Source organism: Ahaetulla prasina, chromosome 1 (genome assembly GCF_028640845.1).
Source record: "Ahaetulla prasina isolate Xishuangbanna chromosome 1, ASM2864084v1, whole genome shotgun sequence".
NCBI lineage: Eukaryota > Metazoa > Chordata > Lepidosauria > Squamata > Colubridae > Ahaetulla > Ahaetulla prasina.
Window position 1 is genome coordinate 376,067,739 of NC_080539.1, and position 27,534 is coordinate 376,095,272.

General features: G+C 48.7%; 1 protein-coding gene across 1 annotated transcript in view; it reads left to right on the forward strand.

Annotated features, from left to right (window-relative positions):
• Positions 1-317: 317 nt before the first annotated feature.
• The window catches only part of FBN3 (fibrillin 3), a 161,767-nt gene continuing 134,550 nt past the window's right edge, over positions 318-27,534 (forward strand). The window contains exons 1-4 of the mRNA XM_058173252.1: positions 318-384; positions 6,784-6,879; positions 8,211-8,306; positions 24,207-24,404. Coding sequence (XP_058029235.1) covers positions 333-384; positions 6,784-6,879; positions 8,211-8,306; positions 24,207-24,404 — 442 coding nt within the window. The 5' untranslated portion in view covers positions 318-332. The remainder of the gene's footprint in view (positions 385-6,783; positions 6,880-8,210; positions 8,307-24,206; positions 24,405-27,534) is intronic.

Below are 27,534 nucleotides of genomic sequence, written 5' to 3' on the forward strand. Positions count from 1 at the left end.
CCCTGAAGCGACCGTGCAGATGATCCAGTGGCCATTTCAGGAAGTGCTGGGGGGGGGGGCGGAATTGAAACCTCCTTCAAACAACCATCCCTTAGACCATTTTCAACCATCCCAGACTGACCCTGGTGTCTGCTGAGCTTCCTCTCCCACCCAAGCCCAGCCTTTCCTCAGTGGGGGGGGGATGTGTGGGGTGAAACCCGGCGCAGGGCCACTCCTCACCTCTTGGGCTCAGGGGAGACCCCTTTCCCAGCCTCCGGGACTCAGGTCCTTCTCCTTTCCCGACAGCCATTTGCCGGAACTCCTGCGGGGACGGCTTCTGTTCGCGGCCGAATATGTGCACCTGCTCCAGCGGACAACTCTCTCCCAATTGTGGTTCCGTAGGAGGTGAGGAAAAAGTGTGCTTGTGTTTACGTGTGCATGCATTTATGCGTGACAGGGCCTGTAAAGCTTCCATCGTCTTTGGAAGGGCTGCCCTCCACTTTAACGAAATGAGCCACGGTGGCGCAGTGGTCAGAGGGCAGTACTGCAGGCTACGGCTGCTGACTGCCGGTCAGTTCGAATATTGCATCCAAGGTGCCTATGACTATTGGCACTACCGTTATTATTATTGTTGTTGTTTTTGTTGTTATTTACTTTATTCATTAAACATGAAACTCAATCATTTTGGACATTCAAAAATGCATCACAAATACCATCGACTGGTGCTAATGGTGCTAATGGCAGCAACCAATCAGCATCCTAGGTATCAACCAAGGACCTTCTTAAAATATATGATGTTCCAAGTAGTGCAGTTTATTGCAGTTCCACTGGTTGTTGTTGTTGTTGTTGTTAATCGCACACTCAGCCAGATGTTGAGCCTGGGTTTGGCATTTTGGTCTTATCTATCGAGCCCTTACCAGGGACCTGGGATAGGCAGATCTGGACAGAGACCATCGCAGGATGGAAGCTGTTCCCTGCCTTCTGCAACTGACTGATGGCGAATTTGTCAATGCCAATGATGGCGTTCCAGTGGTGCTCCAGTTGTTTTGGGTTTGCACCCAAAGCGCCTGTGGCTATTGGTGCTACCCTTGCTTGCCTTGGCCATAGTCCTTCTCTTTCTATTTGTAGGTCTTTGCATTTTGTTATCTTCTCCACTTCTTTCTCTTTTATTCTGCTGTCTCCAGGCACTGCCACATCCACTATTCAGACTTTCTCTTCTTTCTCCTCCTCCTCCTTCTCATTATTGTTATTATTGAATAGAATAGAATTTTTTATTGGCCAAGTGTGATTGGACACACAAGGAATTTGTCTTGGTGCATTATATATATTATAGTATTATTCTTATTATTATTTCAATTCGATTCACAGTCTGGGACTGGTAAAAACTTACCAGTTCGAGTCCTAACCAAGGACACTCTTAAGCAGAGGTCTTCAAACTTGGCAGCTTTAAGACTTGTGGACTTCAACTTTTAAGAAAATGTTGGATAACCATCTGACTGAGATGGTGTAGGGTTTCCTGCCTGGGCAGAGGGTTGGACTAGAAGGCCTCCAAGGTCCCTTCCAACTCTGATGTTATGTTATGTTAACTCCCAGAAGTCCCAGAATTCTCCAGCCGGCTATTCCCATACCAGTCATCCAGGTCATGTTTTTTTAGCTATACAATTTGGGATGTGTGGGAGTAGGAATGGATTTCCAGAGGAAAGAACTGCAGACTCCAGGAACCATTTGCACCACTCAGGTGACCCTGAGGACACCTGAGATAAACCTCCAGGTGGCCTCAATAACCTTCTAAAAGGATGCAAAGGACCAGCTGCCTGCAAGGAATATCAATCCTTCCCTTCCACATCCATTCAGAGCTGAGGAAGCTTCTTGGATGAGAAGCGAAGCATCTTCAAAAGAAAAAAAATGAGAAAGTCCAGTTGCCTCTTGAAGAAACTCCTTTGGGACAACCAGGAGGGCTGAGAATCTCTACAGATTTAAAGGCAGATTTACTGGTGACGGTTTATATCCTGGCGCGATATTTGTAACACCATCAAACATCTCCCTGTCCCAGGTTCTTCGGATAGGTCAATATAACGATGCCAAATCCAGTCTCAACATCTGGATGACTGTGCAAAAACCAAACCCTGACCCTACAAATCTCCTCACATGGTCTGCTCGGGGCCTCTTTTCTTTCAGAATCTGCCTCTCTGCACAGATTTTGTGGGTTGTTCTTTTATTATTATTATTTTAAAAAAGCAATTGCTAAATGACCCAGGGAGTGAGCCGGATCTGCATGAAAATTTCAAGCCTTGCTCCAACTTGTAGCTCATAAAGTATCTTAGGAGTATTGTACTCCGGGGCAAACGGGAGCGGGAAGGACGGGGAACAAGTCCTCCCCTGAATTCAATCCCTCAAGATGTGGTTTTTCCCCCCCCCTGGCTAATCCTGTCTGCAGGGGGGCTGGGGAGGGGGGCGGCCCTCCCTCCCACTCCCCAACCCCAGAGAAGGCTGGTCTCTTCCATGGGGCTCGGCTGCAGACTTGCCAGATGTTTGCAATCCCCCAGCAATGCCAGGAATTCAAGAGCCGCGGAAGGGGACGGGAGTTTGGGCTGCATTCCAGAGGGTCCTTGGGTGGGTAGGTGGGTGGGAGAGAGGGAGGGAGGGGGGGGGAATGAAAGAAGTGGGGGCGGAAGCAGGCAGACCCCGGCGAGGGTGTAACCGGTTGGGGCCTGGGACAGGCCGGTCAAGGCATCTGTCCAGAACATCTTGGAAGCTGCAGGGGGGGGCAGCCCTCCCCCATGCTCTGGAAGAAAGACCCTCCTCATTCCTGCCTGCCAGTTTCACACACGCCCAGAGCCCTTCCGAGGAGCAATTATGGGCAGGTGGATTTAATAACATTCCTCAAGACGAGCAGCTTCCTGGTTGTGGAGAGATACACAAAAGCACTGCACACACACACACACACACACACACACACACACACACACACACACAGGGGCCCCTTGGACCCAAACCAGAGCTTCTCTTAAGGCCTCGCCAACGTACATTTCGGGCCGGCCGTTCAAAGTAACACAGACCCCAAAAAAAGCCCGTTAAGGCCTTTCCTCACATTTACGACCGTCGCAGCATCTTTGTGGTCACGTCATCATAATTCCCGGCACGTATTTGTGACGGTGGCAGCGGGCCCTGGGACAGCCCTGCGAGGTAGGCCGGGCATTGCACCGGACCCCAAATCTCTCGTGGACATCCATGGCTGAGAGGTGGCCAAAATGGGAGACTCCCTATTGAGCGCAACCAATCCAGGGGTGGAACTCAACCGGTTCGTACCGGTTTGCGTGAACCGGTAGTTGTGACCTGCGGGTGGAGCCGCTCACCCACCCCGGCGCTATGCCGTCCCATTTAGCTGCGTTTTTTAAGCCGGGTGCATCCGTGCAAGCGCATCCCCGAGCAAAGCTCATGTGCAGACGGCCGCATTTTCGGTGCTGGGGCAAACCGGTTTTTAAATTATGTGACGTCCACCTCTGAACCCATCAATCCATCAATCAGAATAGAGTTGGAAGGGACCTTTGGAGGTCTTCTAGTCTAACCCCCTGCTCAAGCAGGAGATCCTCTCCTATCCCATTTCAGACAAGTGGCTGTCCAGTCTCTTCTTCTTAAAAGCCTCCAGTGATGAAGCACCCACAACTTCTGGTGGCAAGCGGTTCCACTGGTTAATTGTCTTCACTCTCAGGAAATTCCTCCTTAATTCCAGGTTGCTTCTCTCCTTGATTAGTTTCCAACCGTTGTTTCTTGTCTTGTCTTGTCTGGTGCTTTGGAGAATAATGTGACCCCCCCCTCTCCTTTGGGGAGCCCCTCAAATACTGGAATCCTGCTATCATGTCCACCCTGGTCCTTCTTTTCTCCAGACTAGCCAGACCCAAATCTCCCAACCGTCCTTCATACGCTTTAATCTCCAGGCCTTTAATCCTCTTAGTTGCTCTTCTCTGCACTTTTTCCAAAGTCTCAACACCTTTTTTTGAAAGGGGGTGACCAAAACTGGATGCAGTTATTCCAGGTGTGGCCTTACTAAGGATTTACACCATGGTACTAATACTCCACATGATTTTGAATCTATCCCTCTGTTTACACAACCAAGGATTGTATTCGCATTTTTGGCTAACGTCCCTAGACACGGCTCACCAAATGCATACCTCACAGACACACACACCCACACACCCAAAGTAGGGGTCTGCCGGGCTGGGCCACTGCTGAAAGACTTCCCTTTGGCCACTAACTGAGACCACTGCCTGTTGTAGCTCTCTCTCCCTGCAATGAGGCCAGGGCCGGCCACAAAGGATGGCAATTAACAGGCCCAGCCGGATCCCCCCGCCCTTGGCCAAAACATGGGCCGTGGGGGGACAGGCTGCGGGTCCAGGCCAACTTCAGCCCAACTCAGTTTCAGGAAGTCCTAGACTTAAAACAATTCATTTAGCGACCGTTCAAAGTTACAATGGCCCTGAAAAAAAGGGATTCTGACAATTTTTTCTTACTTAACGACGGTTGCAGGATTGCATGCATATTTATAGCGGTGCCAATGTCCTTTGGGGGAGGGCTTACGTGATCCCCTTGGGAGAACTTATGACAAGCAAACTCCGCGGGGAAAGCCGGATTCGCTTAACAACCGTGAGATTCCTTTAAACGACCCGTCGCGGTTCGCTTAACAACTGTGGCGCGGAAACGTCGTAAAACAGGGCAGAACTCACCAGACATGCCTCACTTAACCACAGGGAGTTTGGGGGCTCCCTTGCGGTCGTAAGTCGAGGACTCCCTCTAGAGCCGAGGAGGTCCGGCCCTGCTGAGCGAGGGATGGGAGACCATAGGGCGATTTCTGGGTGGGAGGCGGGATTGAGAAGTTAGCAGAGCTGGATTTCAGGTCGGTCGCTCTGCTCGGGGGCTGGCTGGGACACATAGAATAGAATAAAATAGAATAGAATAGAATAGAATAGAATTTTATTGGCCAAGTGTGATTGGACACACAAGGAATTTGTCTTGGTGCAGATGCTCTCAATGTGCATAAAAGAAAAGATACGTTCATCAAGGTACAACATTTACAACACAAATGATGGTCAATATATCAATATAAATCATAAGGATTGCCAGCAACAAGTTATAGTCATACAGTCATAAGTGGAAAGAGATGGGTGATGGGAACTATGAGAAGATTAATAGTAGTGCAGATTCAGTAAATAGTCTGACAGTGTTGAGGGAATTATTGGTTTAGCAGAGTGATGGCCTTCGGGAAAAAACTGTTCTTGTGTCTAGTTGTTCTGGTGTGCAGTGCTCTATAGCGTCGTTTTGAGGGTAGGAGTTGAAACAGTTTATGTCCAGGATGCGAGGGGTCTGTAAATATTTTCACAAAGTTTTGCTGGCTGAGGAATTCTGGGAGTTGAAGTCCACAAGTCTTAAAGTTGCCCAGGTTGGAGACCCCTGCTCTGGAGAACATTGGGTGGGTGGGTTTCCACTCCAATTTTTACAGCTGTGGGTGGGGGAGGGGGGAGGCTCCCTTTGTCCAGACAGAACAGCCCCACCCACTCAATCTGAGCATCGCAGGCGGGGGGGGGGGGGAAAGGAAGGGGCCGTGGCCTGGGACCCATAAAAATGGATGCCCAGGGGAGGGGAGGGGAGGGGGGTTAAACTGCAGAAGTGCTCCTCTGGCCGTCAATATTTGGGAATGGGAACCTTAGCAACCTTCACGGCTGAAAAAAACCCACAACAGATGTGAAGGGCAGATGTGACCCACAGCCTATCGCTTGTCTGGCTGTGATGGAGGGGTGTCCAGTGTCTTGAATGTGGTTTTTTTTTATCCCCCTGCAGGAAAACACACACACACACACACACACACACACACACACACACACACACACACACACACAGGTTTGGAAAAGTCCTGTCTTCCTCCTACTCTCCTTTCAATTTCTCTATCTCCTTCCTTCCTATCTTCTTCCCTCCTTCCTCCCTCCCTCCCTCCCTTCACCATTCTCTCTGTTCTTCCTCCCTCCCTCCTTACGTTCTTCCTCCTTCCCTTTCTTTCTTCCTATCTCCTTCATTCCTTCCTTCTTTCCTCCCTCTTTCCTTCTGTTCTTCCTCCCTCCCTATTCTTCCATTCCTTCTCTTTCTCTCCTTCCATCTTCTTTACTCCCTCCCTCCGTCCCTTCCTCCTCTTCCTTCCCTCTTTCTTTCTGTTCTTCCTCCCTCCCTTCTTTCCTCCCTGCCTCTTTCATTTTGTTCTCCCTCCCTCCCTATCTCCTTCGTTTTTTCCTTCTTTCCTCCCTCTTTCCTTCTGTTCTTCCTCCTTTCCTTTCTTTCTTCCTATCTCCTTCGTTCCTTCCTTCTTTCCTCCCTCCCTCCTTCCTCCCTCCCGTTCTCCCATTCCTTCTCTCTCTCCTTCCATCTTCTGTCCTTCCTTCCTCCCTTTTTCCTTCCTCCCGCCTCCCTTCTTCCGTCCCTCCTCCCTTCTCTCCTCTTTCTTTCTGTTCTCCTCCTCCTTCTTTCCTCCCTCCTCCTTCTTTCCTCCCTGCCTCTTTCATTTTGTTCTTCCTCCCTCCCTTCCTATCTCCTTCATTTTTTCCTTCTTTCCTCCCTCCTTCCTTGTGTTCTTCCTCCTTTCCTTTCTTTCTTCCTATCTCCTTCGTTCCTTCCTTCTTTCCTCCCTCCTTCCTCCCTCCCCGTTCTCCCATTCCTTCTCTCTTTCTCTCCTTCCATCTTCTGTCCTTCCTTCCTCCCTTTTTTCCTTCCCTCCCGCCTCCCTTATCCTTCCACTGACTCTCCTCCTTCCTCCCGCAGTCCCGTCCTGCAGTATGAAGTGCCTGAACGGGGGCAGCTGTGCCGAGGAGGCCTGCCTGTGCCAGAAGGGATACACTGGGAACCACTGCGGCCAACGTGAGTGCCAACGCAGGCCCAGCCAGCCAGCATCCGCCCACGGGCATCCCTGGCCAGAGGTGCCAATGTTTGGGGAAAATCAACACCCATTTTATTTTCCATTTTATTTTCACAACCACCTTCCTGGATAGTTTGGGTGTGACCTTTTCCCAAAATCACTCTCCATCAATGTTTCTCAACCTTGGCCACTTTAAGACAGGTGAATTCTGGGAGATGAAGTCCAAATGTGTTAGATTTGCCAAGTGTGAGGAAAAACTGAGTTAAATGTGTGTTTTGGTTCAAGGAATCTTGGGAGTTGAAGTCCATTTGTCTTAATTTTCCCAAGGTTGAGAAGCACTGCTCCACCCAGATTAAAACTCAAAGTCATTTTTGGATTTACTTGACACCTATTCTCCAAAGCACCTGAGGGTAGAACAAGAAGCAATGGGTGGAAACTACTCAAGGAGAGAAGCAACCTAGAACTAAGGAGAAATTTTTTGACGGTTCGAACAATTGATCAGTGGAACGACTTGCCTGCAGAAGTTGTGAATGCTCCAACACTGGAAATTTTTAAGTAGATGTTAGATAACCATTTGCCTGAAGTGGTGTAGGGTTTCCTGGCTAAGCAGGGGGTTGGACTAGAAGACCTCCAAGGTCCCTTCCAACTCTGTTATTATTATTAAGACCTCCAGTGTTGCTCAGTGTTGGAGCGACCACAACGTCTGGTGGCAAGCCGTTCCACTGGTTAATTGTCCACATTGTTAGGAAATTTTTCCTTACTTCTGGGTTGCTTCTCTCCTTCATGAGTTTCCATCCATTGTTCCTTGTCTGTCCTTCGGGTACTTTGGAGAATAGGTTGACCCCCTTTTCTTTGTGGGTTGGAACACTGAGTGTCACCCTAGTTTTTCTTTTCATTAAACAAAACCACAGAGCTGGAGGGGTCCTTGGAGGTCTTCTAGTCCAACCCGCTGCTCAAGCAGGAGACCTTATTCCGTTTCAGACAGGTGGCTCTCCAGTCTCTTCTTGAAAACCTCCAGTGATGAAGCACCTTGCAGCTTCTGGTGGCAAGCAGTTCCACTGGTTAATTGTCCTCACTGTCAGGAAGTTTCTCCTTTGTTCCAGGTTGCTTCTCACCTTGGTTAGTTTCTACCTGTTGTTTCTTGTCCGGCCTTCGGGTGCTTTGAAGAAGAGGTTGTCCCTCTTAGGTTGATCCTTGCAATGACCATGAAATCACCCCCATAAATGCATTCAGAAGAGGCACTCCAAAGCCCATCTTCCTGGGAATCCCAGCTTTGCTCCAAGCTCATCTTCTGATTTCTGCCTCTCTCTCTCTCTCTCTCTTTCTCACTCAGCCATCTGCGAAGGAGGGTGCCAGAACGGCGGCCGGTGCATCGGGCCCAACCGCTGTGCCTGCGTATACGGATTCACAGGACCCCAGTGCGAGAGAGGTAGGCTAGCCAACCCTGTTGGAACGCAATTAAGCTGTGGTGGCGCAGTGGTTAGAACGCAGTACTGCAGGCTACTTCTGTTGACTGCCGGCTGCCAGCAGTTTGGAAGTTCGATATTGACGGGCTCAAGGTTGACTCATCCTTCCGAGGTTGGTAAAAGGAAGACTCAGATTGTTGGAGGGCAAAAAGGTGACTCTGTAAACTGCTTAGAGGGGGCTGTAAAAGCACTTTGAAGTGCTAAGTCTAAGTGCTAAGAAGGAAGGACGGAAGGAGGGAGGGAGGGAGGGCAGGAGGGAGGAAGGAAGGAAGGAAGGAAGGAAGGAAGGAAGGAAGGACCGTGGCGGCACAGTGGTTAGAAGGCAGCATTGCAGACTAATTCTGCTCACTGCCAGCAGTTCAATCCTGACCGGCTCAAGGTTGACTCCTCCTTCCGCGGTCGCTAAATGAGGACCCAGATTGTCGGGGGCAACAGGCTGACTGTGCAAACTGCTTAGAGGGGGCCGGAAAGCACTGTGGAGTAGTATATAAGTGCCATTGCTATTGCTATGCTATCCTGTTGCAAGTCAGTTAACCGCTGGTTCTTTTGTAAGCTGGGGAATTTGTTGAGTTGAAGTCCACATGTCTTAAAGTTGCCAAGTTTGACAAACCAAGTTAAACACACTAGCTCTGGTTTTAAGATGGGGAATTCTAGGGTTTGAAGTCCAGATGTCTTAAGCTTTCCGAGTTTGAGAAACTGAATTTTCTCAGCAAGACAATTCAAGAATTTTATTCTGGTGGGGTGGGTGGTCTATTCTTTTTTATTTATTTTTTTGCTTATTAAAAGAAAGGCTTTAATCCTTGGGTAACGAGCACAACCTTCGGCTGTCGATCCATAGATATTTTTGTCAAGAAACAGTGAAGGCTTGAGATTTCTGATTTCCAGTTGCAAACCTGGGCAAAAGGTTCAAGGTTTTGAATGCAGAACGTTTAGCGTAGCCGGGGTTGACCGAAGAAATGCTGCTGGGTGTTGTCAGCCATCTACAGTCTGGTTGGACTAAGACGGTGATGGCAAACCGTTTCGGCACCGAGTCCCAAAAAGGGAGTGCGCATGTTTGGCTTGCACATATGGGCCTCAACCCAGAAGAGGAGCTGCCCAGGGTGCATGCGCGCGCCCAAAAACAAACTTCCGGTTTCAGTTACTGAACTTCCGGTTTTAGCCAGCTACTCTTCCGAGTTTCTGGCGCGCATGCGTACACGACGATCAGTTGGATGGTGCGCATGCTCATGCTGGAAAATGGAAGGCCAACTCTTCTAGTTTCCGGCCCTGCCGCGTGCCAGCAGATCATTGCGTGCATATGCGCACCAGAAACCCGGAAGAGGAACGGGTGACGCCACGTGTGCCAGGTGACATGGCTCTGCATGCTACTTCGGGCACGTGTGCCATAGGTTGGCCATCACAGAACTAAGATAACTAAAATCAGCCCTTGCATACCTGCAGATACCTTACACCATTTACCTGCAGGATAGAAGGAAGGAGCTTAATATAAATAGCCCCCGTTCCAGACAGTCCTCATTTCAGACGTCGAGAGAGAAAAACCTTAGATGAAATGCCAACGACACCAAGATAGAAGTCTGAATCAAATCCATGTGTACTTTGGATGAAAGATGTGTTGAATTGCTCTGCAGGGCGTCTGCTCTGCGCTTCCAAATCTCCTGGCTTCCTTTCCAACAAGCCTTTAGCCCTCCATTAAAAGAAGGATAGACTCAAGATGATGTGAAGTTCTACTACCGCTTTACAAAGCCTTGGTAAGGCCACAGCTGGAATTCCGCATCCAGTTCCGGTCACCATGATGCAAAAAAGATGTTGAGACTCTGGAAAGAGTGCAGTGAAGAGCAACAAAGAAGATTCGGGGACTGGAGGGCCAAAACCTATGAAGAACGGGTGCAGGATTTGGGTACTTGGAGGTTTTCAAGAAGAGACTAGGTGCCATTTGTCAGGAATGGTGTAGGGTCTCCTGCTTGGGGGAGGGGGTTGGGCTAGATGACCTAAAAGGTCCCTTCCAAATCTGTTATCTGTATGGCTAGTCTAGAAAAAAAGAAGGACCAGGGGTGACATAACAACAGTCTTCCAATATTTGAGGGGCTGCCCAAAGAAGTGGGGGATCCTCCCACCTTAAAGCAACAGGGAGAAAATCCATTAAAGCTACAGTGATCCGACTGTCTTTGGAACTCCCTGAGACTGGGTTTTGTGCAGACATGCCTCAAACGCTGCCGAAAATCAGGCGGCTTTAACCCCCAACACTCCACCCCACCCCTGTGGCCGATTGATTGAAACAGTGCACAAAATGGCGTTTGGGAGATTTTGGAATGGCGTTTGGGATCTTGAGCCTGTAAAAAACTTGGGTTTTTTTGGTGGGACGGTGGGAAAGCATTTCCGGTGTCTGAGATTAAACCTGGTTCCCAGCTGGGCTGCCTCTGCCAAAACAAACCGGGGCCCTGGCTGTGCGAAGAGAGAGGGATCGAGTTTCAAAGCCTCCTGAGCTTTTTCCGAGGCAGCAGGATAAGTTGGAGTCTTAGCTCCGACACCCCCCCCCCCACCCCCTTAACAGTCGGGGTCTCCTTGCAGCCCTCCAGATGTTTTGGATTAACGTTCTCATCAAACCCAGCTGGTACGGTCTGGAGTTGGGAGGTGGCAGGCTTTTGTAGGCCCAAACATCTGCAGGGCATCGGGTTGAAGAAGGCGGATCGGCTGGGCGAGAGAAGAAGCAGAGCGAGACGTCTCCTATTTCTTCCTCCTCTTGCAGAATAACAGAGTTGGAAGGGACCTTGGAGGTCTTCTAGTCCAACCCCCTGCTCTTTCTAGGAGACCAATTCAATATGAGCCGACGGTGTGCGGCAGCAGCTAAAAAAAGCCAATGCAATCCTAAATTGCATTAAACATCATCTAGGACTCCGGGGCCCATCATGGTGGAGAAAAGCTTGGCTTCCTGTTTGGTCTTTGACTCGGTTCTTGGTTGCATCAATAGATCATGTAAAAGTGTTAATACCGCTTCATAAGGCCTTGGTAAACTCACTGTCAGCGTTCCAGAAAACCCCCCAACTCCAAGTAAAAAAACTGAAGTTCTATTTACAAAGTTCTCTTTACTGGGATAGGAAAACTGGCACATCTGGGAAAACACGAAGTTCCCTCAGTAAATCAAAATTCCCCCAAAATCACCCCCTGACTCCTCAGTCGATCACAGGCTCCAATCTCCATCCGTCCCATCTCGAGACAGCCCTCCGACCACTCCTGGTCTCCTCCAGATGCAGGATCGGCCTGACCTTGACCGACAGGAAGAATGCTATTATGTCTAAAGACAACCCCTCTGCTAAATCCCACACCCCCTTCCTACTTTCCCACACATGAGAAAGTAGCAGCACGGAAGCTTCTGGCCTAACATGGCTTCCAAAGCGGACACCCATACTTCAGAGCTGGTATTCAGCCGGTTCGGACCGGTTCGCCTGAACCGGTAGCTGAAATCGTGGGTGGGTTAGGATTAGGGTTAGGCTTCCGCCCCGGCTCTATGCCATCCTGTTTGGTATGTTTTTTGAGGCTTTGCGAACCGGGTGCATGCGTGTGCGAACCACCGCACACGCACATGAAGCGAGCATGCACTCGTGAGGCAAACCGGTAGTAACATACATTGAAACCCACCACTGCCACGCTTGGAATATTGCATCCAGTTTGAACATAATAACAGACTTGGAAGGGACCCTTGGAGGTCTCCTAGTCTAACCCCTTGCTCAGGCAGAAGACCCGATACCATTTCAGGCAAATGGCTGTCCAGTCTTTTCTTAAAAACTTCCCGTAATGTTGCAGCATCTACAACTTCTGAAGGAAAGTTGTTCTACTGGTTAATTGTTCTCCCTGTTAGGAAGTTTCTCCTTAGGTTTGGTCGCCGCGATGTAAAAACGATGTGGAGACTCTAGAAAGAGTGCAGAGAAGAGCCACAAAGATGATTAGGGGACTGGAGCATATAAAGAACAGTTGCAGGAACTGGATATGTCTCGTCTGATAAAAAGAAGGACTAGAGGTGACATGACAGTAGTCTTCCGATATTTGAGGAGCTGCCGCAAAGATGAAGGTGTCAACCTATTTTCCAAAGCACCTGAAAGCAGGACAAGAAGAAACGGATGGAAAGTAACCAAGGAGAGAAGCAATCTGGAATGAAAGAGAAATTTCCTAATAGTGAGGACAATTAACCAGTGGAACAGCTTGCCACCAGAAGTTGTGAATGCCCCATCACTGGAGGTCTTTAAGAAAAGATTAGACAACCATTTGTCTGGAATGGTATAAGGTCTCCTGCTTGAGCAGCGGGTTGGACTAGAAGATCTCCAGGGTCCCTTCCAACTCCGCTGTTCTGTTATTCTGTGTCCCCGTCATCCCTTTCACTGTGGGGGCAGGCAGGGAGAGGGGAACCCCTCACAAGAAATCAGGAAGCGACCTCATTTTTTCCTCTTTCTGGCCCCACATTTATCATTGCTGCAGGTGTTTTGGCTTTTTCCAGACCGCAAAGGACCAGCCCTTCCGTGAATCCATAGCAGGAAAAGTCCAGTTTGATTTTTGAAGAGATTGGAGGTCTTCTGCTGCACCCTCCATTCCTGAAAGCTCTGGGGAGGGGAAAGCGAAGGGGGGAGGGCCCTTTGGAAATCCACAATGGGAGGGAAAGAGGGACGGAGTCCGAGCTGGAAGCAATTTGCTAGTTTGCAAAGGTCCAGAATCTTGATTTCTTCTAGATTGGTGTAAAATTGGGGGGGGGAGGGAGGCAGGGATGGGGTGGGGTGGGGAGGGGGCTCAGTCAAGATGGCAGCTGCAACCGGAGAGTTCTGGGAGGGGAGGGACAGGACCCACCTGTGGGGTTTGCAATGGATTGCTGAGCTGAGCAGCTGCTTATTGGGAGAGGGGAAGGAGCCTTTATGGGTGGGGATTAATTTTGGATTTTCTTCTTGGATGGGGTTTAATCCCCAGTCTTCCTGGAGCGGGAGGGGGGCTGCCTATGTAATAGCGTAAATCATAATTATTGTAAACCTCCCGAGGGGGTTTTGGAGTCCAAAGGAAATCCCCTTCAGTCTCTGGAGCCGATTCCCAGGAAAGCCTGCAAAAGCCTGCAATCCAAGTATGCAGATGTCTTTCGGGGAGGAAGGGGGATTAGGGAGATACCACAAGGGGGGAGGAACAGGAAGGTCATTCCTGCACTGGGGAAGGGGAAAGGTCTGGATGGCCCCTTCCCCAAAACTCAGGGTTTCTCGAATGGAAGCTGCTTCAAGTTGCTGCTAGTCCTCATGATCTCTTGCCAAGGTTCTGCGGACTAACTTCCCCAGGGGCTGTTTGGAGGGGGGGGATAATCAGATTGGCAAGAAGCAAACTCCCCTTTCTCCCCCCTTTGTCTTTGCACCCCCCAAGTTCCTCCCCCCCAATTGAGGAAGGGGCTGCCTATCCATCTTGGGGGAGGGGGCAATCAGAGCCTCTGTTCTCTCTTCTCCCAAACACAGGGTTGGATTTCTTTTCCCTGTCCAACCAGGGTAACCACCAATCAGAGTTTTGATGTTTGGACTCTCTGCGGATCTGATGGGTGCTGCTCCTCTGGGTCTCCCCAGCCAGCTGGGGAAGATGGGAGTTGTACTCCAGAGAACCTGGAAGGCCTAAGGGGAGTAAGGGGCTTCGCTAGGACCCTTCAGGGCCACCTGATGCCAAGACTGCAGACCCCGTGTTGCAAAGAGGACTGAACCAGCCAGAAAATTTGGTTCCTTTGGGAGCTGCTGAACCTGGAAACCTATCCAGGGTTAGCAGAGATGCTTGGAGAATAACAAAGTTGGAAGGGACCTTGGAGGTCTTCTAGTCCAACCCCCTGCCCAGGCAGGAAACCCTACACCACTTCAGACAAATGGTTGTCCAATCTCTTCTTAAAACTTCCACTGTTGGAGCATTCACAACTTCTGCAGGCAAGTCGTTCCACTGGTTAATTGTTCTCACTGTCAGGAAATTTCTCCTTAGTTCTAAGTTGCTTCTCTCCTTGATTAGTTTCCACCCATTGCTTCTTGTCCTCCCCTCAGGTGCTTTGGAAAATAGCTTGACTTCTTTGTGACAACCCCTGAGATATTGGAAGACTATCCTGTCTCTCCTAGTCCTTCTTTTCATTAAACTAGACATACCCAGTTCCTGCAACCGTTCTTCATATGTTTTAGCCTCCAGTCCCCTCATCATCTTTGTTGCTCTTCTCTGCACTTTTTCTAGAGTCTCCACATCTTTTTTACATCGTGGTGACCAAAATTGAATGCAATATTCCAAGTGTGGCCTTACCAAGGCATTATAAAGTGGCACTAACACTTCACGTGATCTTGATTCTATCCCTCTGTTGATGCAGCCCAGAACTGTGTTGGCTTTTTTGGCAGCTGCTGCACACGGCTGGCTCATATCTAAATGGTTGTCCACTAGGACTCCAAGATCCCTCTCACAGTTACTACTATTGAGCAAGGTACCACATATACGGTACCTGTGCGTTTTGTTTTTTTGGCCTAAATTTAGAACCTTCCTTTTCTCATCACTGAATTTCATTTTGTTAGATAGCGCCCAATGTCAAGATCCTTCTGTATCTTGAGCCTAGCTTCTGGAGTGTTGGCTATTCCTGCCAGCTTGGTTTCATCTGCAAATTTGATGAGTTTCCCATCTATCCCCTGGTCCAAGTCATTGATGAAGATGTTGAAGAGTAACTGGGCCTAAAACAGAGTTTTGGGTGCACCACTTCTTACTTCTCTGTGTTATTTGACCTTTTCCTACTATCCTTTGGCCATCTTCCTCTTCTTTATCTTCATTCCTTTCTTCGCTTCCTTCTATCTTCACCGCTGTTGGGTAGAAGACCTTCGTCCTCTTGAAGAAGACAAAGCACCATTGGGAAGCAAACCCTTCCACCTTTTCTTAGTCAACTTTCTATCTGCACTAGGAGCTTCTTGGACATGGGCTCTCCAAATCTGGCAACTTTTAGACTTGTGGACTTCAACTCTCAGAATTCCTCAGCCAGCCAGGCATGTTCTGGGAGATTGGATCAATCAATCTGCATGTCAGCATTCCAAGTAATGCACCCATAGAAAGCAGAACTCCGCAAATTCCTCAAAGAACAATTTATTGGATACATCATATTGGCACAGTTGGTGAAAGCCATGTCTGAGATTTCCCGCGGCTTTCACCTAATTAAAAAGTTTCCCCTTTCCCTCCCAAGTCACTGGTCACGCTGTCCAATCCAGGTGCTGGCTGGTTGCTTGGTTACTTCACTCCTCCTCTGGCCAGCCGCCTGTGAGAATGTCCTTGGTTCCCACAGGAAAACGTTATTGTTTTGACTACAAAACCACATCTAACTATTTCTCCCCCCTCCCTCCAGGAGTGGGCTTCAAAAATTTTAGCAAGGGTTCTCTGCCCGGTTGCTGGGTGGGCGTGGCCATGGTGGGCGTGGCCTAGTCGGCCTCCTGCACCATGGGGGGAGCTTTTTTGCCCTCCCTGGGCTCCAGAGGTTTTCGTCAAGCCTCCGGAAGGGCGAAAACGGCCTTCCCAAACTTCCATTAGGCTCATTTTTCACCCTCCCTGATCTTCCACATGCGCCCTGCGCTTACCTGAATCCAAAACAAGCCGCATGGGGACTCCTGGGAGGGGCGGAGTGGGTGGGGCCAGCCAGGAGTGGGATTTGGGGGTGGTGGTTCTCCAAACTGCACAGAATCTTAGCTAGAGGTTCTCCCAAACCCCTGCGAACCCCCAGCAGCCCACCCTGGCCTCCCTCTCTTGTAGCCTCCAAGATGGCTTCACTTCAGGGTTGACCCTCTGGTTCCACTCAGTCTCGCTCTTGTGGCCAGTCAGCCTTCAGTGCTCCTGATACCCAACAATGACAGGTTTCACCACTCTTGGCTCAATAGCCGTAACTGCGAGAGGGATTTTGGAGTCCTAATGGACAATCCCTTAATTATGAGGCATCAGTTGCCAAAAAAGCCAACACAGTTCTAGGCCGCATCAACAGAGGGATAAAATCAAGATCACGTGAAGTGTTAATACCACATTATAATCCCTTGATAAGGCCACACTTGGAATATGGCATCTCGTTTTGATCGCCATGATGTAAAAAAGATGCTGAGACTCTAGAAAGAGTGCAGAGAAGAGCAACGAAGATGATCAGGGGACTGGAGGCTAAAACATACGAAGAACGGTTGCAGGAATTGGGCTTGTCCAGTTTAGCAACAGAAATTTGGAGCTCAACTGAAGTTGCTTGTATTTCTGTCTTCAGAAGCTTTGCCAAAAAGGGCTCCCTCGCCGACATCTTTATCTGCTGTCCGGAAAAGCTATTTTTTGCACAAGTGCTGTCCGATTTAAGTGTGCGCTTATCGCATCTCCGTCCACTTTAGAAACTTCCGTGCCTTCTGAGATTAGGGTATTTGTTGGAGGGATTCTTCCAGGTGCTCCGTGTAGCATCTCATGAGGATCCCGATTATGAATGGGAGGAAGTGAGAATGTCGGCTAATGCCGTTGTCAGGGTTCCAAGTAATACGTCCCATTCCATAAGAACTCCAAGGCAGGCCTATTCCTCAAAGAACATTTTATTGGGACGTATCAAATTGGCCTTTTCTTGGTGAAAAACCGGCTCTAAGTTCCCGCCAATTAAAAATTAAATTAACCAATTAAAAGTAAAAAGTTGTCACGTCCTCCCAGAGTCATCAATCACACGGTCCAATCAGCATGTAGTCCAGTTGCTAGGTGACCTCAGTCTCCACCTCTTGAATACCTGCACCGATGTCCTTGATTCCCAGGGAAAAGAACTTTATTTTGGCTACAGCACCCCAGCTATCTCAACACCCGCCTCCCTGGCCCCTTGGCTCCACGCTGTATCAGCCCTGAAGCTGTGAGGAGAAAAAACTAGAAAAACTACAAAAGATAATAATGGCCACCATTCGGCCAACTTTAGGGTTGACACAAACAGGACTCCGAGGCAAGGAGGTTCCTCAAATATTAGTTTTATTGGACATATCATATTGGCACAGGCCGGTGAAAACCGACTCTAAATGTCCCCACAGTCTACATCTAATTAAAAGTAAAAGTTCCTTCCCTCCAACCAATCAGTCACGTGGTCCAATCAAGGTGCCGTCTGGTTGCTTGGTAACTTCACTCCTCCTCCTCTCTCCGACCACCTGTGGGAATGTCCTTGGTTCCCAGGAGAAAGTATTTTGTTTTGGCTACAAAACCCCCCGCTATCTCTATTCCCCCCCGACCCTTCCTACCCCTCAGCTCCAGTGTGGCAACGCTGAAGCCTCAAAATGGCCACGGTCAGGTCAGCTTCAGGGTTGACAGGAGTCTTGAGTTGCTTCCAAACTTGGTGGTTTCCAATAAGGTTCAAATTGGATGTTTTGGTAACAGTTCCACATTTTGTCCCAAAGGTGACTTTTTCAGGAGGCAACTGGACTTTCTGGTTTTTCTTTTGAAGACGTTTCGCTTCTCATCCAAGAAGCTTCTTCAGCTCTGACAGGATAGTGGGGAATGGAAGGATTTCTAGTCCTTGCAGACAGCTGGTCAGTGAAGCCCAAGCAAGCATAAGGTGGCAGCTGCCAGGCACTGAAAAAGTGACATCCCCAGGGCCATGTGACCAAAATTCAGACGCTTGGCAACTGGTTCGTATTTATGACGGTTTCAGTGTCCTGGGGGTGTGTGTCACATGATCCCCTTTTGCAAACTAATGACGAATAGAGTCAACGGGGGAAGCCACATCCACTCATCGACCGTCTTACTATCAGTGTTAAGGGATTCACTTAACAACAGCGGCAAGGTTGTAAAACAAGGCAAAGCTCCCTTAATCCTTTTGCTTAGCTATGGAAATCTGGAGCTCCTTTGTGGCCATAAGTCGAGGACTACCTGTCATCATGCCAAGTTCTCAGGAAATGATATTTCTGCTCTAGCCTGCACTGGCCAGTCGGTCCCAGGAATCTGGGTTCCAGTTCTGGTTGCCAAAACGATAAGAAGGATCGGAGGGTAGAAATTTTCTTATGGGGGAAATCCAAATTCTAAATTGTAAGAGGCATGAAAGGGTTGGCCAAGAGTTGATCCTAGGTAGAGGCAGAGGTTTCTCTGTCTGGGCACAATGAGAATATATCTGCTGAATATAACTCCACATTGGCGACAGGAAGGGCATCCGGCCATTAAAACACTGCTAGCTCCATTCAGTTGCCCAGACTTCATTCCACAAGGGATTATGGGGTTATTAAATAATGATGATGATGATGAAAGGTCTCTCTTCCAAGGAGTGGTGGTGTGGTGGCCTAGAGGTGGAGCTCTCGCCTCACAATCAGGATGCTGGGAGTTTGATCCTGAGTAGAGGCAGATATTTCTCTCTCTGGGCACAATGAGAATACATCTGCTGAACAAAACTCCACACTGGCAACAGGAAAGGCATCTGGCCAGTAAACATTCAACTCCATTCTGTTGCCTTGTCTCCAGCCCGATGCAAGGGATTACGGGGTCATTAAAAGACAAAAAAAAATAATGAAAGAGTTGGCCAGTCTCTCAGACACTCCGTCCCTGGGGGGGATTTCAATCCAAGGGGTGGGAGCGGCAGACCTTTGTCTGGGTAGGCTGAAGGGTCCTGCGCTGGGCAGCGGGCTGGACTAGATGGCCACCATGGTCCCATCCACAACCTCAGGATTCTAGGTCTCTTGTACCCGAACATGTTTTAACTGAATGTCAAAAGTCTGGAGGTTTATTTGTTTGTTATTTAACACCTACACACAGGCAGGCAGGCACACTCACTCACAAACAATATTGATTTATTCATTAAATTTCTTGCCGAGGTGAGTCTAGGCAGCTTACCGTCGTACAGATAGGACAAATTTTGATCCCAATGACTGTGGGGATGCTGCCATGGTCGTAAGTGCGAGGAGCAGTCTTCGGCCTCTCTTTCCCCCCCCCCCCCCACTCCATGCCGTTGTAACTTCAGATGCTCACCAAGCGATGGGTTGCAAGACGAAAGGAAACCCCCTCCCTCCCCCTTGTGCTCCAGCAGTTGAGCTAGAGGGGGTTCCCCCCTAAAAACACGGCTAAGGTTCTAGTCCTCATGGAGGTCCGCCCAGAGTGGGCTTCCTTTGGGAAGAAAAGTACAAACGGGTTCTCTGGTGCCTTAAAATTGTGTTTTGGGACAGGAATGAGCTGATCGTGGGGGGGGAGTGGGGGGGGGCTTACAGCCTTTCTCGTGTACGGAGGTGGGGGAGCAGGGGGGGCAATCAAATAAAATAAAATAAATAAATAAATAAATAAATAAAATCCCATGTCTGAGCCTTAATAAAATTTGATTGCAGCCTCATTAAATCTTTGATCACCTGACCTCTTCCAATTAGATCCAGATGTGCTCTGGCCCTCCGCCAGCTAGCCCCCAACCCCCGGTCCCCTTCCCGCCTCAGCCTGGGCACTGCAGACGGCGTTGGCTCTTCTCCGTCTCTTGCTGGGAACTTAAATCAGGAAATCTATTTTTGTCCATTTCTCTGCCTTCTCCCCCCTTCTCCCCCCTCCCCCAAGTCTATTTTGGGAGCAGGACTTAAAAAGAAAAGGGGGGGGGGCGTCTGGCTCCTTCCTTGTGGGTCTTGATCGGTCTCCAGGGTGAGGTTTCTCAACCGGGGTAATTTTAAGAAGGGTGGACTTCAACTCCCAGAATCCCCCAGCCAGGATGAGGAATTAAAGACACTTTAAAAAGGGACAGAATTTCCTGACAGTGAGAACAATTAACCAGTGGAACAGCTTGCCACCAGAAGTTTTGGGTGCTCCATCACTGGCGGCTTTTAAGAAGAGACTGGACAGCCACTTGTCCGGAATGGTTAGATGGTTTCCTGCCAGAGCAGGGGGTTGGACTAGAAGATCTCAGAGATCCCTTCCAACTATGTTATTCTGTTAAGAGTGTTTAAACGTGACGTGGGATAACAAAAAGGGATTTTGGGAGACTTCCGTGCCTGGGATTCTGGCTGAGAGTTATGGGACGTGGAGTCTAGTGTTCCTGAAGAGTAGTAGAAGGTTTAGTGAGGCTGCCGTAAGAGCACTTACGTAATTGGCAAACGGGCTGCTTCTGGCCTCCGGAGGACCTCTGGGGGAGGGGGGAGGCTGCTGTCGCCCTCCCCAGGCTCCTAGAGACGCCCTGGAGGCTGGGGACAGCAAAAAAATGGGCCTACCGGGCCATCGCATGCCAGGAGCGGGGAGAGTGGGGGTCGGTCGTGTGCGCATGCGTGGGGGCAGGGCGCATAGAATTATGGGTGTGGGCACAATTATGGGTGCACGGCCCACCCCCTCCTGGCATGCGATGGCAAAATGGTTAGCCATCACTGTCCTAGGTTGTGCCACACATTTGTGAAGTGGCTGTTTTGTTTCCCCAATGGACAGATCTGCACAGGGCTCGCTGCATTATAGTGCATATATTTATTTATTTATTTTATTTTATTTATTTATTTATTTTATTTTGTCACAACAATATATGTAGGTATCATACAAAAAGATTATACAGTAAATAAACACATATATGGGTAAATATAAGGAGGTATAAGCATATATATAGGAAGAAGAAAAGAAAAACAATAGGACAGGAATGGTAGGCACGTTTGTGCGCTTATGCACGCCCCTTATGGTCCTCTTAGGAATGGGGTGAGGTCAATAGTAGAAAGTTTTTGGTTAAAGCTTTTAGGATTATGGGAAGAGACCACAGAGTCAGGTAAAGTATTCCAAGCACTGATGATTCTGTTACAGAAGTCATATTTTCTGCAATCTAGATTAAAGCGGTTAACATTAAGTTTAAATCTATTGGTTGCTCTTGTATTATTGCAATTAAAGCTGAAGTAGTCTTTAACAGGAAAGACATTACAATAGATGATTCTATGAGTTAAACTTAGGTCTTGTCGAAGGCGACGGAGTTCCAAGTTTTCTAAGCCGAGGATTTCAAGTCTGGTGGGATCAGGTATTTTGTTGTTTACAGAGGAACGGAGAACTCGTCTTGTAAAATACTTCTGGACACATTCAATTGTATTGATTTCAGAGATGTGATGAGGGTTCCAAACAGGCGAGCTGTATTCTAGAATTGGTCTAGCAAATGTTTTATATGCTCTGGTTATACCTCGTTGCTCAGTTGGTGTGTTTTGTCCTTGGGGTGGAGAAGCTTCGGCCTTCGTGTATTCTTGGGTTTGAAGTGGGCGCGAATGTCGTCTTGGCTGAAGATCCTCCCGAGCTCTTCCGATATTCCTGCAACGCATCGAATGACAGTGTTGCTTGTCAGGATACGTAAAAAGGAGTCATGTTCTCCATGACTTACAGGTAGTCCTCGACTTACAACAGTTCACTTAGTGACCATTCAAAGTTACAACGGGCACTGAAACAAGTGGCTTATGGCCATTTTTCACACTTAGGACTGTTGCAGCCTCCCCATGGCTTGGCATCTGACTCATATTTTATGACGGTCGCAGAGTCCCGGGTGACGTGATCCCCTTTTGTGACCTTCTGAAAAGCAAAGTCCACGGGGGAAGCCAGATTTGCTTAACAACCATGTGACTAACTTAACGACTGCAGTGATTCACTTCGGCAAGAACGGTCGTAGACTGGGGCAAAATTCACCTAACCGTGGCCTTGTTTAGTAACAAGAATTGTGGGCTCAATTGTGGTCATAAGTTGAGGGCTACCTGCATTTGAGAAACTCAGCCAGAAAGTCCCCAAACCTTCACGCAGGACCCCTGTAACGGATAATATACAAATTTGCCAGCTTGCACGGTCCCACCTGTGCCCAGCCACTGACACTCTGAGACGTTGGTGCTGGAGCCCTTGCTAAAAAAAGAGGAGGACCCCCACCATCCTCTTTTAATGACCCCGTCATCCCTTGCGGGGTGGAGTCTTGGGCAGTGGGATGGAGCTGAATGTTTACTGGCCGGATGCCCTTCATGTTGCCAATGCGGAGTTTTGTTCACCAGATACATTCTCCGTGTGCCCAGAGAGAGAAATATCTGCCTCTCCCTAGGATCGAACTCACAGCCTCCTGACTGTGAGGCGAGAGCTCCTCCTCTAGGCCACCACACCAGTCAGGAGGACACCCACCACCGCCTCCCCCAAATTCCTGCAGGCTGCCCACCCCTGCAGCCTTGGACCCGCGGCTAAAATCAGCGAGGATGGCCAGAACGTGGGAAAGGCAGACCGCCCCGGAGGCCAGGAAATTAAGAAAAGATGTTTTCCCTGCCCTGACAATGCCTCTCTTGTCCTTCAAGACCCCCCGTCCTTCTTTGCAGATGGGTGGGCTGGGTGGGTGGGAGATCTCCGTGGGTCTGCCGGGTTTCAAAGGCAGGAAATCTCAGTGGGTCACCCCGTTGACCGGAGGAGGGTGGAGGTGAAGAGTTGGAAACCCCTTCAAGAGACGCTTTCCAGAGTTAAAAAATGTGGTCCCTCCCGAAGGGGTTGCAGGGAGACTGTCCAGCTGCGAAAAATGGGGGAGACTGAGGGGTGTACCCACAAATGTTCTTTCGGAATCCCCTTTAGTGTAGTGGGGGGGAGGAAATGTCATTTTATTTGGGTGGTGTAAAATCTACATCAATACGTTTACCATTCTGAAAATCGTTTTTCCATCCACCCAACTCGTCTTCTTTCCCTTCTCTTCCTCTTACTTCTCTTCTTCTCCTTCTCCCTCTCTTTCCTTCTTTTCATCTTCTGTTTGCCTTCCTTTTCTTCTCCTTCTCTTCCTCTTCTTCTGCCTTTTTACTCCTCTCCTTCGTTTCTTCCTCTTCTTATCCCTCTCCTTTTTCCTCTCTTCTCCCTCTTCTCTTTCACCTTTTTCTCCTCTTCTTTCTCTTCCTTTTCTCCCCTTCTCATCCTCTTCCTCTCCTCTTCTTTGTCTTTTCCTCCTCCTCTTTTTCTTCTTCTCTTTTTCTCCTTCACTTCCTCTCTCCCTCCTTTCACTCTTCCCTTCCTCTTCCTCTTCCCTTCCACCTTTCCATCTTTTATTTCTCTCCCTTCTTCTCCTTCTCATCCTCTTCCTCCTCTTCACCTCTACATCCTTCTCTCTCTCTCTCTCTTTTTCTCCTTCACTTCTTCTCTTCTCCCTTTCCCTCTTTTCCCTCTCCCTCTTTTCCTCCAATCCTTTTCCTCTTCTTTCCTTGTCTTCTTCTCTTCTTCCTCCTTCCTCTTCCTCTTCTAACTCTTCCTCTCTTTCCTCCTCTCCTCCTCTTCCTTCCTTCTCCCGCTCTTCCTCGCCTTCTCTCCTTCCTCTCTCTTCCTCTTTCTTCCTGACGCTTTTCTTACTCATTTTAAATTATTCTTTTGCTGCCCAGAACTTGTGTGTCGAGTGGGTGCCTGTGCAAATCAAATAAAAAATAATAATAAAACTAATTTCCATTATTTTAAGATCCCTGAAAGCCTTCAGTGACAGAAACCACATTACAGGATAACAGAATTACACAGTTGGAAGGGACCTTGGAGGTCTTCTAGTCCAACCCCCTGCTCAGGCAGGAATTCCTATACCATTTCAGACAAGTGACTGTCCAGTCTCTTCTTAAAAGCCTCCAGTGATGAAACTCCCACAACTTCTGGAGGAAACCTTTCCGCTGATTCAAGAGGCACCTAGAAGATCATGTTTCTTAGGGCCTCAACTGCCCCCCCCAACTCTTAGCTCCACTGACCGACAACAAACCAACATTTATCCAGAAACAGAGAACTGCCCAGCATTGGTAAAATAGCTTCTCCAGGAAGCAGATTTGCTCACCAAACTCTGGCAGCCCACAGACTGTGGTGGGAGACATATGTGAAGCCCCCTTTGCACCCTCCCTCGGGGGGTGGGGGCTCTTTCCTGCTCATACGAGGGACCCCCATTTCTGGCTTGGTACTGACCACCCTTCTTCTTTCCTTCCTAGATTACCGCACGGGCCCCTGCTTCAGCCAGGTGAACAAACAGATGTGCCAAGGCCAGCTGAGCGGCATCGTGTGCACCAAAACCATGTGCTGTGCCACCATCGGCCGCGCCTGGGGCCACCCCTGCGAGATGTGTCCGGCCCAGCCACATCCTTGCCGCCGTGGATTCATTCCCAACATCCGTACCGGAGCCTGCCAAGGTCTGTTTGTGGTGTCCTTGTGTGGGAGCCAGCTGGGGTTTTCCACAGTCCAAAAAGTCAAGATGGCGGCCACAAATGGTGCATCGGTAGTCCTAAGCCTCACCACCGGTGGCTTAGTGACCATTTGAAGTTACAGCGGATTTATCGTGGCGGTACATAGAACCCAGATTCAAAGTTCCGACGGTCAGGGACCCCTTAACCGCCCCCCCCACAGGTCATGTGACTAAACTTGCAACCACATTTATAGCCATTTGCAGCAACTTGCAGTCAAATGTCCACGTTTTATGATGTTTTGATCAGAATATCTGCACTTATTTCTAAAATTTGGCAAAACTGCCCCCCTGGAGAACCACTGGTTCGCTGAGTGACCGTGGCATTCGCTTAAAAAGTTGTAAAATCAGACCAGTCACACCACAGACCAGTTTTATGACTGGCACAACTTGCGAGTATGATGGGCAGGCTCTATGATGAATAGCAACAGTTATCACACTTAAGACTTATATACCACTTCACAGTGCTTTACGGTCCTCTCTAAGCAGTTTACAGAATCAGCCCATTGCCCCCAACAATCCAGGTCCTTATTTAGTGACCTTAGAAGGATGGAAGGGTGAATCAACTTTGAGCCAGTCAGGATCAAGCTCCTAACAGTGAGCAGTGAGTTAGCCTGCATTCTAAACACTGCACAACCATGGCTCTTACAAGAAAAAGAAAGGAAGGTAGACAAAGAAAAAGAAAGAAAGAAAGAAAGAAAGAAAGAAAGAGGAGGAAGGGAGGAGAGGAGAGGAAGGAACAGGGAGAAAAAAGAAAAGGGAAATGAGAAATGGAGGAGCAGGAGAGAAAGAAAAAAATAGAGAAAAACGGAAGGTAGAGAAAAAAAGAAAGAAAAAAGAAAGTAAGAGGGAGGAAAGAGAGAGAGAGAAAGAAAAGGAGAAAGAAAGAGAGAGAGAGAGAGAGAAAGAAGGCAGGAAGGAAGGAAGGAAAGAGGGAAAGAGAGAGGTGGAGGGAGAGAAAGAGAGAGAAAGAAGATAGAGAGAAAAGAAAAGAAAGAGAAAGAAAGAGAAGGAAGGAAGGAAAGAGGGAAAGAGAGAGGTGGAGGGAGACAAAGAGAGAGACAAAGAAGATAGAAAGAGAAAAAGAAAGAAAGAAAGAAAAAGTGAAAGGAAGGCAGGAAAGAGGGAGGGAAAGAGGGAGGGAGAAAAAAGAAAGAAAGAAGGAAAGAGGAGGAAGGGAGAGGGAGAAAAGAAGGGAAATGAGAGATGGACGAGCAGGAGAGAAAGAAAAAAATGGAGAAAAAGAAGGGAGGGACAGAGAGACTAGAGGGAAGGAAAGAAAAGAAAGATAGACGAAAAGGGCATGAAGGAAGGAGAGGGAGCAGGAAAGAGGGAGAGGGAGAGAATAGCAATATCACTAAGACTTCTATACGGCTTCACAGGGCTTTTACAGCCCCCTCTAAGTGGTTTACAGAGTCAGCGAATTGCCCCTAACAATCTGGGTCCTCATTTTACCCACCTCGGAAGGACGGAAGGCTGAGTCAACCTTGAGCCGGTCAAGGATCGAACTCCTGGCTGTGTGGGCAGAGGTTTTGCCTGCAATGCCGCATTCTGGCCACTGCGCCACCACGTTTCTGAACAGGGGAGCAGTCCACTGTCGTGGCTCCCCTCTTGCCTTTTTGGGTTAAACATTGTGGAGCCCAGCTGTGAGGAGCGAAAAAAGCCCCAGTTTCTAGACTAAAAAAAAAAAAGAATTTATGTGTCCAAAGCAGCTTCAAAAAAGACCTTTGAGTGGTGTAGATCAGGGGTCTCCAACCTTGCTCCCTTTAAGACTTGTGGACTTCAGCTCCCAGAGTTCCTCAGCCAGCTTTGCTGGCTGAGGGACTCTGGGAGTTGAAGTCCACAAGTCTTAAAGGGACCACGGTTGGAGACCCCTGGTGTAGAGCGAGCTGAATTTTCCTGTTGGATTGCAGCCTGTTGAAGGGCTACCAAGCAGGATCTTCACAGGCTGATCCGTCTTTGAACCTGCCTTACGCCATGTCAGATCATCTGGATGGCTCAGACAGGAGTTTCTTGCCTATACAGGTAGTCCTCGATTTAGTGACCGTTCCACGTTACGACGGCCCTCCCAAAAAGTGACTTATGGCTGTTTTTCACACTTACAACCACTGCAGCCTCCTCCTCCCGGTCAAGTGATCAAAATTCAAACGTTTGGCAATTGGCTCATATTTACGACCGTTGCCATGTGCTGGGGGGCGGGGGGGTGGGCGGGGGAGTCACGCAATACCTTTTCGCGACCGTCTGACCAGCAAAGTTCACGGGGAAGCCAGATTCTTAACCTTAATTTAAGAAGTACAATAGTACATTTAATAACAGTGGCGATGTATTTGTGTATTTGTTTAAAAGGGAAAGGGGAGTTAAGGAAGCCAAAGGAGAGAAGAGATTATGGGTTATGGTTTTTGTAGTATTCTAGTGTATGCTTGTTAGATGTTATACCCTGTATTTTGCTCTGGGAAGTCTCGGTGGGGGGGACGGGGAAGGGGAAGGAGGAGGAAGGGGAGGGGGGAGATAATTGTTAAAAAAAAATTATTGTAAAACGTTTTCAATAAAAAATAATAATAACAGTGGCGATAAAGTTTGTAAAATAGGGCAGAATTCGCTTTGCCACTGTCTCGCTTAGCAGCGGAAATTTGGGGGTCAGCTGTGGTCGTAAGTCAAGGATTATGTGTAGCTGAGGGTTGAAGCGTCTCTGGAGATTCTCAGCCATCCAGGTCATCCCAGGTTGTTTTTTTTCAAGAGGCAACTGGACTTCCTGATTCTTCTTTGAAGACATTTCACTTCTCATCTGAGAAGCTTCTTCAGCTCTGACTGGATGGTGGGGAATGAAACGATTTCTACTCCTTGCAGACAAATCTGGTCATTTGCATCCTTTTTTAGAGAGTCGTTGAGGCCGCTTAAAGCTTCATCTGTGTCCTCAGGGTCACCTGAGTGGTGCAAATGGGGCTGGAGCCTTCTTGGAACGGCTGAAAAGACCAAAGACCGTGTTGTAGACAGGAGATAGATAATGTTGTCTCCCTCCCCCTCTGTATGGAATGAAATAAAAAGAATGAAAACACATCAAGGAAGCCCTCAGAACGTGT